The 11769-nt window shown below is 45.0% G+C and overlaps 1 protein-coding gene across 1 annotated transcript; it reads left to right on the top strand.

The window, feature by feature from the left end:
* Positions 1-9100: 9100 nt before the first annotated feature.
* LOC143363924 (E3 SUMO-protein ligase ZBED1-like) lies at positions 9101-11453 on the top strand. Its single transcript, XM_076804455.1, has 6 exons — positions 9101-9289; positions 9342-9649; positions 9717-9835; positions 9894-11184; positions 11306-11362; positions 11435-11453. Exons 1-6 carry the CDS (start codon positions 9101-9103, stop codon positions 11451-11453), a joined length of 1983 nt encoding a protein of 660 aa, XP_076660570.1.
* Positions 11454-11769: the final 316 nt, after the last annotated feature.

Below are 11769 nucleotides of genomic sequence, written 5' to 3'. Positions count from 1 at the left end.
TATAATTCCGAAACACTCGGCGAAAACAAGAAACTACAAGAGAAAGTAGATATTGGTCCCCTCCCCAAGAGGAGACCAAAAATCATAATATTTGGAATCCCCTCGGAGACATCTGAGGCGGAAATCCATAAAGCAATCAAGAACCAAAATCTTGATCTCGATCCAGAGGCAAAATTAGAAGAGGAGTTCAAACTCCTCTTCAAAACCGGCAAAAAGAACTGTGAAGCCACCAACTGGGTGGCGGAGGTGTCAACCAAGACCCGGAAAATCCTGCTGGACAGGAACCGGGTCTTTATAGGGTTCCAAGCCTACGGGCTCAAAGATTATATAGCTGCAACGAGGTGTTTCAAATGCCAGTCATTTGGACACGTTGCAAAGCACTGCAAAGCAAAAACCGACACGTGCGGGCACTGCGGTAAAGACGGGCATAGTTATGATAAATGCCCGTCGAAAGAAGAGAAGCCTTCTTGCATAAACTGCAAGAGAGCAGGCAGACCATCCAATCATGGTCTGCGAGACAAAAATTGTGCGGCGTTTAAACACGCAATAGAATTATGCCTTAGTCGCACAGACTTTGGCACTTGAGAAGCAAAGGCAAAATAACCCTGACGATCCTTCGCAGGTAATACCTCTACAACTGGGTATTCGGGATCGTAGGGTGAAATAGTCATGAGAACGGCTACCACACCGTTGACGAAACCTGCTAGAGACCGAGCGCTAAGCTGGTAACACCGCCTCCTCGTGGCCCCCGCTGGTAACGCTCCTGGGTCGGCGCAAGCCGATTCGGTAGCGGCTAAGCGAGTTACTTCCCGTACGGGACGGTCTACCTTTGTGATGATCCTTAACTGGTGAACGAGGGGTTTTTCCAATGCCCAGTCCACAACACCTACGGACTGTTTCCTTCGCAACTGATGGAGTTAGAGGTAGAGTGCCAAACATGAACGGCCGACCTTTCCGGTATGGGGCGAATCCCCGAGGTACGGAACTCCCCTCACGGGGGGTGGTCTACACTACATGGGTGCTGGGAGGCGCATCACATCGGGTCACCTCCAGTCGCAGTGGCCTTATCCTCTTCCACCGGCCTGTGTTGTACGCTTTCAAAGCTCGTGGGAAACTACGTATCGTCCCTTTGACAGAGAAACCAGTTCGAGGGAGGAGAATTTAGAGGGAGAATTGCTTACAGTTTTTGAACTCTTCCAGATTTAATCAGATGATTTAATCACAGATTTAATCTGTGACCAATTGATATGATCATAAAAAACCTGATGACGAAGAGAGAAATAATTAACGCGTTTGCTACTAGCGTTTGTTACTAGCGGTTGTTTTGGCAACAAGCTTCATCATATGATATTCTTCAAAACGTCCTCTTTTAAAATGTGGTATCATATACGATCGGTAAAATATCGACGGAAATAGAAATAATTACAGTATAACCTCGCCTGTTGCAACCTCATTTATTGCAAGAACTCCTCGTCCGTTCCACGTTCAGTGTCCCCAGATGAGGAGGGAGAGCACGAATTGAGGGGACAAAGTTACCCTCTGTTTGGAGAAGACTTGTAGGAGAGGAAATTCGAGCGGCAACAAGTATTGATCTGGCGACTATGTCCGTTGTCAGGGACGCCATTACGAGTTGCTGGGTCTTGTTGCGCACCCTTGATTTCGCGTTCTAGCGGGAAAACGATACTTCACGTCGCTAGACCTTAAGGATGGGTTTTTTCACATTACGATGCACGACGAGTCGATTAAGTATACTTCGTTCGTAACCCCTCTGGGCCAATTTGAATATCTTAAAATGCCATTTGGCCTAAAGGGAGCGCCGCTCAAATTTCAAAGATTCGTTACCACGATATCTAAAGATTTGATCAATTCAGGGGATGTATCTGTCTATCTAGACGATTTTTTAATCGCAACCACCACAATCGAACATCACTTCCGGGTACTTAAGAGGGTGTTCACATTGTTGGTAGAAAATAAGCTAGAATTACGACTAGATAAATGCAAGTTCCTGCAAACGAAACTAGATTATCTCGGGTATACGACTTCGAACGAAGGTATTAGCCCAACAGAGCGCGGTATAGAGGCGATTGAAATGCACGCGTACGAAACACTCAAAGCAGCTCTGGTGGACGCGCCTATTTTGAGTATTTACGCACCGCAGGATGAAACGGAACTGCATTGCGACGCGAGCGCAGTTGGGTTCGGTGCCATTTTGATGCAACGGAAGGCAGATCATAAATTCCATCCGGTTTTCTATTTTTCCAAAAGAACTACACCGACTGAGTCAAAGTATCACTCATTCGAACTAGAAACACTAGCTATTGTTTACGCCTTACGCCGGTTCCGGGGTTACCTTACGGGTATCGCATTTAAGATTATTACGGACTGCCAAGCATTGAGCATGACGCTCAACAAAAAGGACACGAATCCGCGGATTTCAAGGTGGGCTCTCGAAATGCAGTCCTACGACTATACGCTCGAACACAGAATTGGCGCGCGAATGGCCCATGTCGACGCACTAAGCAGACAGATACTTGTGGTCGAAGATAACTCATTTGACAAAAATCTAGCATTATGTCAGGACGGGGACGAAGTCATTGTAAATTTAAGAAATTCTTTAGAAAAATCAGAACATAAACATTATGAACTACGGGACGGACTAGTTTACCGCAAATATCATGAACAACTCTTATTCTATGTGCCTTCCTCCATGGAATCTAGCGTCATGCATCGATATCATAACGAATTTGGTCACGTGGGAGTGGATAAGACGCTCCAAAATATTATGAGCAGTTACTGGTTTCCGGATATGAAAAATAAGATTAATAATCATATAAAAACCTGTTTAAAATGTATAGCGTTTTCGCCGGATTCCGGTAAGCCTGAGGGTACCGTACACTGCATCCCAAAAGGAGACAAACCGTTTACAACGTTACACGTTGACCATTTAGGCCCATTGTCGAAAGCGGGCAACGCGAGAAAACGTTTTATTTTCGCCGTCATAGACGGATTTACGAAATTTGTAAAATTGTACGCGACGAAAACAACGAATTCGACCGAAGTCATTAATTGTTTAAAATCATATTTCGTTACGTTCAGTAGACCAATACAGATTGTGTCAGATCGGGGAAGCAGCTTTACGTCTCGCGATTTCCAAGATTTCATGAACGAATATGGCATTCAGCACATCAAAGTCGCGACTGCGTCTCCGCAGGCCAATGGCCAAGTCGAACGCGTAAATCGTTCGATTATCCCGATGATAGCTAAACTAAGCGATGAACGAAAAGTTCAATGGATTAGTGTCCTGAACGAGGTAGAATTTGTATGTAACAACACTATAAATAAATCCACAGGAGAATGTTCGAGCGTGATCCTGTACGGCGTAAAGCAACGCGGAAAGGAGAGTGATAGTTTACGCGACTTTTTGGAATCGGCCGGGGTCATAAATAAAAAACGGGAATTAGACAAATTGAGACAGGAGGTCAGCAAAAAGATTGAAATGGCGCAAACAAAAAACCGCGATTATTATGATAAAAAACACCGAACACCGACAAAATACGCGGAAGGCGACAAGGTCATGATCCGAAATTTCGACAACACCCCCGGTGCGTGCGCGAAACTAACGCCTCGGTATAAAGGACCATACGTGGTGTCCAAGGTTTTAAGGAACGACCGGTACGTCATTCAAGATATCGACCGACACCAAAATTCGCAGATTCCGTATCGAGGAACCTGGGAAGCCGCGAATTTGCGACGATGGCTTCCCGCTTAAACAGTTATCTGTATGCGTTAGATTTAAGTTACAATTGCGTTATAGATTACCGGCGATGAGTGTGTATGTGTGAGTAGAGTGTGCTCGGTTAATCGGTCTGTATGCGTTAGATTTAAGTCACAATTGCGTCATAGATTACAGGCGATGAGTGTGTATATGTGAGTAGAGTTTGGTAGGTTAATCGGGACGATTAACTGTCAGGTTGGCCGAACTGTAAGAGCGCGCGAGCGCACGATTTGCCACAAGGGGTAGCAGGGCAGCGACGACGTCGATGGAATTCGACGATCGCGACGCAATCTGACAATCAGCGGCCATGGTCCGCGGCGCAGTTCGCCTAGACAATTAACGGCGTTGCCATGTACGGGCGTGAAAAAATAAAGTTTCGTTAAGTTTCGTTGAAATAAAGTTTCGCGATTACATAGGTGACGTTGAAAGATTCGAGTTCAGCTCTGGGAAATTCGTTATACATAGCCCACTAACAGGTTTAAATGAAAGGGTATCTGTCAGCATGAACAAATTATGGCGCGCTGGAGTAGAAATAATTTTAGTGAAAGGAGATCTATCTGAAATGATCTCTCATGAAATTGAACCCAGTAGTTTCTTTTCGGGATGTGAAATAAGGACCAACCCGGTGTTGATTTTCTTACTGGACGATGAAAGTAAGCTTCTCGAATTTAATGACTGGTTGTTGGCTGAACTCAATGAAGAAGAGAGAAGTCAAATGGAGGAGTCTATGTCGGATATAGTGATCCACCCTGATTGGGTTACAGGATCTATGGCCCTCATAGAAAATAAGTGTTATATGATTAACCTAAGTTGTAGAATTTACTTTTGCACTATAGAATAGGTTACATTTGTGTAACTAAAATACAAACTAAAATGATTGGAAAAGTAGTACTTTTCCTTTGTTTAATTTTTTCCGTTTTTTTTTCCGTTGCCATAGTTTGCGCCAAGGTGGAAGCAGGAGACAACAAGTATGCGGGAGCGGATTGTCGTGCCTTCGAAGAAACCGGCACGGTGTTGCGTTGTGCCGGAGAGCAATTTGCCAATCGAGCGATAACCGAGAACACTCTATTACAGTATATAGACCATGTGCGACAGCAACTTAGTGGGGGGTCCACTTACACCAGCATTGGCCTTACGATGGGCCGTGACGCAAGGCTTATGGTTGGGGTCCAGAAAGATCCCTCTTTCGAAAAGCAGGAGAAATTCATACGAATGTACACGTCGCGCCGGTAACAAAGTAGTGATCCCGCTATCCAGAGTTTCGGCGAATTAGTTACAAAATCAGTTACGCGAAGGTTCGTGAGTGCCCCAGCGCCCAGCGGCTACAACTGGCGAGCACCCTCTAGAGCCCACGAGTCCGACTTGCGAGCGCCCCTTGAAAATCAGCGACCTCGATCTGCGAGCGCCCCTTTCGAAACACTTGTAAGCCCTCTAGCTTATGCGCTATACAAAATCCCTGCTTGTAAAGTAAAGTCAAACTTCGAATATCTGATTCAGCACCTAATTCTGAATAAATCGATAATTTTGTTGTTTTTGTAAAATTACGGGTACAACTTATTTAACAAATCCTCAATTTCCCGAACCAAAGCCGGTGAACGCAGGTAGGTTCAAAACTGCGCCTTATCCCCGGAAAACTATAAACAGCCCCATCTGGGACGTAACAAATTTGGTGACAGCGGTGGGATAGAGCGCAGAATTGAGGCTTGGAAAAATAGTTCCTTTAAATTGAAACAAAATGGCAAGCCCGAATAGTAGCGGTGCGGAAACTAAAGGTCCTGAATCAAAGTTATTAAAAATGGCCGTAGAACAAATCAAAAGGTCCCAAGAGAGTAACGACTTCATATCCGATCTTGGCACTAAATTCAGAGAATTGAACCAACAAATAGCGCATATGCAAGACGCACTACATTCAATAATTAACCGACCGCAACCGACACCGACGAAACCCGAACAAATGACTCCCGGAAACCCGACTCGCATACCGACAGACTCACTAGAGAACCCCATACAAATCAAAGACGCATTAGAGACAGTACCCGTGTTCGATGGTTATAAACCTTCCGTATTTCAATTTTTAAAAGCATGCGAAAGAGCTAAAGCCATGCTTCCACCAAATAAAGAATCATACTTGGTTAAATTACTAACAAATAAACTTAGAGGACATGCATTTATAGCCATCGAAGACGCAAACGTAGACACCACAGAGGAATTCGGCACAAAATTAAAACTCATGTTCGGACCACAAAAAACGGTCAACCAATATAAGAGCGAATTAGGGAATATATTCAAAAACCCCCACGAAAATATCTTGGATTATATAAGTCGCGTAAAGGATCTGCCACACGCAATCATGGATGGAGAGCGAGACACACACGGTGAACTCTCGGAAACACTGCAACGCAGCATACACTTTTACGTCACAGAGGCTTTTCTAAAAGGTCTACCGTCGGAAGTCCACATACGATTGCAATTGGAAGGCTTCACCAGTCTAGAAGAGGGATACGCCAATGCAATCAAGATCACGAAGCAAATTCAGCAAGAAGAAAAACGAGTCAGGACATTCCACAGAGGAGCGGCTCTGCCACAGCAGAGATATCAATATCGATTTCCTCCAACAGATATCAAGGCTCCCCGAGACAAGATAACTACACCGGATTACGCTGGCGTTCCGATCCTTCTTCGTACCGCAACAATTCCTACAATAATAACAATAATGGAAATTCAAACAGTCAATTGAGACCCAACAAACAAACAGGAACCGATAATCGGGCTAGAGAAGCCGACTCGCCTGTCACCTGCAATTATTGCAATAACACAATCAGAAAACCTTTGATTCAAGGCAAAGGTGGAATCAGGCGAGATAGTGCCCTACGCCCAACAGAAGGCGGGAAACGAGAGGTACTCCCCAGGGACAAGCGGCGCACCCAAGGGAGCAGATTTTACAGAGCGCCGATCAGTAAAGAAAATAAATCCTGCTCCACCCGCACCAACAGAAACCACATCGTCCAACCTACCCCAACCCGAAGGATCCTCGATAAATTCAAAATCTCCAGTGACTTTGTTGTCTCTGCCATCCTGAATACGCATGCCCTTCTCCTCTGTCGTGAGAGTCAGAGATGGAAAAGGACAATGACGAGAATCCCAATAATCAGATTCGTTCGATTCCAATCCCAGATCCAATAGCGCATTATCTGGATGAGGAAGCTCAGTTGCCTCCACTGCCTGGAGTGGAGTTCTTAGAGCAAGAATCCCATATGCGCATCACGGAAAATGACGAGCTTCTTTCTTTTCCTGAATCCCTGGGTTTTGCTGACGGATTTCCTGACAGTCCTTGCATTTCGATGGAAAGCGACAAAGCTTTCCCGTAGTGACCATCAGAGCGAGCATCAGAGACTCAGGCGATCTTGCACACCCATCAACTTCAAAGGAAATCCCAACCCTCGAAATTGACCATTATAAAATTTTCCTTAGATCACCGAAGTACCAGAAGGGATTCACGATCCCAACCATAACTCATCTTATGACTCTAGGTATGGGTCATCCTCAAGAGATAGTTAGATCAGGTTGGAAACAAATTGCACCAACTAGTGAAAAATGGATCCAGGAAAGAGATTCATCCCTCTTAGAAGCCTTACTTCGATTCGCGCCTTCCGGAGTCAAAATTCTTGAGGTATTTTTCACCGGGGTAGTAATGGGCCAAGAATCAAGAGAGGCCAAATAACCATACCACCTGAAAGCGATAGACTAAATTTAATCAGAGAAAAGCATATGTCTGCCGCCGGTGGACATAAGGGCGTAACGAAGACCTACCACCGAATTCGGCAGTTACACTATTGGGAAGGAATGAAGAAGGATATCCAAAATTTTATCCGCACATGTAACGAATGTCAGCTAAGAAAATTGACAAGAATTAAGACTAAACAACCTATGGTGTTAACAGACACTCCAGGAGAAGCTTTCTATGAGCACCAGAAGAACAATGACATTACGAGCAAGGGGGTTGGCACGTTATGTGCCAAGAAAATACTGCCAGGACTTGGGCAAGATGCCGAGATTGTGGCCTAATGCTGGCAATAATCCGTCCGGCACACCAATGCAACCGATGCATCGAAGAACATCTCGAGATGTCGACAGATGAGTGGTGGTGTGGGGCGGCGGCACGGTGGCGCGTAGGTCGCGCGTTGTGCGCCTGCGCCAATTGTTATCGCGACTCGTTCTGGAGTGTCGCGAGCTCTCATTCTAAGTTTGTTTAATAAACCTCGTTATTTCGGTCGTTACCCGACGTGTTTATTACTCGTGAGGAGTGGGCCTCACGTGCTTAACCTATATCCTCCTTGCCGCGACCGCGTGGCGCGTCCATCTTGAACGCAGTCCGTCTGGACATTTATTTCGTGCGTTCTCGCCAGAGAACGCGTGGCCTCCGGCCACTGGTGACCCCAATCTCTCGTGTGTTACGAGATCTATGTTCCTAGTCCCCACGACCGTGGAGGACCGTCGGAACTCATCAGTGCGTACATCTGTACGCCTCCACCACTAAAATCCCCACAGTGGTTGGTTGAAGCTGGACAAGAGGTCATCACCCGTTGTCCTTAGAGCCGCGGTGGAAGGGTGGGACCTCTCGCTGGCGGCCGTGGTCGACAACATGGTCGGCAGCGAGAGGTTGCAGATGGGGGTGGCCTCCTTCTGCGAGTACGTGATGTCCCGGGAAAGGGACCCGGACTCGGCCAGGAGAGTTTGGGCGCGGGAACGACCCCCGCGCCGACGTGTGAACCCCCGCGAGGGGGCTGTCGAGGGAAGGGACGGCGCGGGGGTCTCCCCAGCGTCGACCGGTGCCCCCGGGAATGGTGGCGGAGTGGGGTCGGCGCGGGGAGGCACCCTGCGCCCTGATGTGCCCCCGCCAATGGGGATGGTGGATTTGGGGGCCCGGGGTGCAAGCTGACCCGGGGCCCCAGGGGGGAACATAGCTTCCCCCGTGATAGGACGACATCCCCCGGGTCAATTTCCCGGTATGGGGAGGGGTGTCCGTCCGTCCCTCCCCTAGGGGAAGCGGATTCGTGGGGGGTTTTGTGTAAGGAAGGGTCGGGGCGTGCCGGATCGCGCCTCCGACGGCTCTTCCTTCCGGTGTCGGCGTCTTCTTGCCTCGGCCGGGGTTGGTTCCTTCGGGATACCGTCCCTGAACGGGGCACGAAGACTCCGGGAGCTGTGGGTGGACCGAGCTGGGGCTCGGGAAGCACAATCCGAAGGCTCCAGGGATGGGGACACCGGGCAGGCCCCTCCGTGAAACCCGATGAATTTGCCCAAATAATAACGAAAAAGGCAGGACATATGGCCCTTGTGGCCGGGGAAGTAATACACATTATTAAATGTGTGCCAGTCGATGTAAAAATTCGACACACTGCAACCTGCTTCACTGAATTGCCAGTCCAGCATGTAAATAAGTCACAGTTTTTAACACCTATGACTCGCATCATCACCAATCATGGAACACATAGAGATTGTAATCAAATACTACCAGTAATGTATGAAATTGATCAAACTTGGCACAGAATTACACCAAAACCCGTAGAAATCACCTCAAGTATTACAGCCACTTAAAGAACCAATATGGCGCTACGTTAATCCATCAAATTTGGCTACCAGTGGAATCTACACTCAAAGCGATCTTAATAACTTAAAAGATGACATCATGTTCCCAGCCGAAAAATCAGCCGTATTGAATTCTGTGGCTCGAAGCATAACTGGTAAAACCTTACCAGACGGATCAATTTCCATAATGAACATGATAAATGAAGAAACACTCGACAAGATAGCAGAAAACACAGCCGAAAAATTATGGCACGGATTCATTACATTTGGATCCTTCAGCGCAGGAGTGTTAGCAGTCTTTATAATCCTCAAATTTATAAAGGCAATTGCTGACACAATAATACACGGCTATCAGCTGCACTCGCTATAAATTACTAACTTCAAGTTCAAGAGTTTATGAAAAAATTAGAACCCAATTACACGTGTCCATGCAACCAAACCATACTTCGTCGTTTACGTATTATGGAGGATGCAGTACGAAACAAAATGGAAAATCAATTAGCACAAGTGTCTTTTGTTGCCCTTGATACAGATTGCTGGACCTCGAGATCTCAGGAAGGATATATAAATGTTAATGCCCACATTATAGACGATCAATGGAAGCCGCATATTATGACTATTTGTATAGAGGAACTAGAAGAACGCCATACAGCAGAAAACTTGGCAGATTGCTTGCAAAATGTGGCTATTCAATTTGGCATACAAGATAAAATAGTCGTCATAACGAATGACAGTGCAAGCAACATTGTATCTGCTGTAAATCGTTTGCCTAACGTCGAGTTTGATGTAACTTGTGCTGCTCATAAAATACATTTGGCAATACAAAGTGCGTTGAAAGAAGGAGATGTGTCTCACGTCCTTGCGAAAGCAAGCAAAATTGTGGCACATTTTCGACACTCGGTGTTGGCTTCGAAAAGTTTGGAAATGAAGCAGGAGCAATTAAACTTGCCAAAATTAAAATTAATCCAAAGTGTTCGAACGCGGTGGAATACGGAGTTACAAATGTCCGAGAGACTGGTGGAAAATCGCAGCGCGATTACAAATGTACTCGCCGATAGAAATATTACAAACCAGAAACAGGCACAAAATTTAGAGATGCTGGAAAGTGAGTGGAAAGTCTTGGAAATACTGATACAACTTTTGAAGCCTCTCGAAGTTGCTACAACAATTTTGTCAGGAGGAATTCTTTCAATGGTTCAACCAATTGTGCGAGCCATCATTAGCAATCATTTGATTCCTGCAAAAGATAAGTACAATGAAGAAGACAACATCATTGTAATCATAAATGAATTGACCACGCAACTGTCAACGCGGTTTTCTTTAGAATGGTACTTGGAAAGTACAGTTCTAGTTCCAGCCGCAAGTAAAGCTTCCTTTCTGGATCCTAGATTCAAGCAGCTTCTTTCAGAAACCGGAACAGCAAAAATTAAAATAAGAGAAAGCATTGAACGCGAAACAACAGAATATTCTCTGAATATTGGAGAAACTGATGAAGCTGAAAAAAACAGAACTAGAGCTCTGGATTTTATTTTCATGCGAGCCGGCGGTAGGCAGAACACATCATCCAGTCAACAATACATGTTGTACCTTGCGGAGCCAGAGATAGACGCGAACATGGACCCATTTGAATGGTGGAAATCGCATGAACAAAAAATGCCAATTATTGCACAATTGGCCAAAAAATACTTATGCATCCCTGCTACCTCGGTGGCTTCAGAACGAGTTTTCTCTGCAGCAGGAAACATAGTTACACCGAGCAGAAATTGTTTAGCTAACGAAAATGTGACAACGAATACATTCCTCCACCAAAATAAAACTTACTTGTAATATTATAAAAAAATTGCAAAAATCAGAAAGTAAGAATAATACAATACATTAATAGTTTTATTTAATTTTGTTAGTCGTAGTACGTAAAAGTGTAAATAATATAATCAATGTATGTAGCATGAGCGGTGTGACCAGTGCGACGAATGTTGTACGTATGTATATGCATGTATGCATGTATGTATGTATGTATGCAATGTGTATGACTGAGATATCGTTAATTGTTACTATCTGTTTTGTTTTTTCCAGTGTTACTTTGTCTTCATGAAATCTTGTTTAAAATTTATTTGTACAATAAATATATTTTTTATAACTGTATGTTTGTGTTTATATTCTGTCAAAATTCTGTAAAATTGTTTAGCCTGTCTTGCCGTTCTTTCCGTTTAACCCGCGATATCCGATTTCACATAATTTAATAAAATTCATTGAGATTTTGTTTCCAAAGTATTACTTTTCAAGTACATTCATAATATGATCCCGAAATTTACTAATAGAATGCAATTTCTTAAATTTCATTTAATTACGAACAATCCAAACGGAAAGTTCAGTCTCAGTCACCGGTGACTGACATGGCGCTTAACGTG

The sequence above is a fragment of the Halictus rubicundus genome, unplaced genomic scaffold (genome assembly GCF_050948215.1).
Source record: "Halictus rubicundus isolate RS-2024b unplaced genomic scaffold, iyHalRubi1_principal scaffold0175, whole genome shotgun sequence".
In the NCBI taxonomy this organism is placed as follows: Eukaryota; Metazoa; Arthropoda; class Insecta; order Hymenoptera; family Halictidae; genus Halictus; species Halictus rubicundus.
Note: the sequence above shows the minus strand (reverse complement) of the source record. Positions and strands in the feature narration are given on the sequence as shown.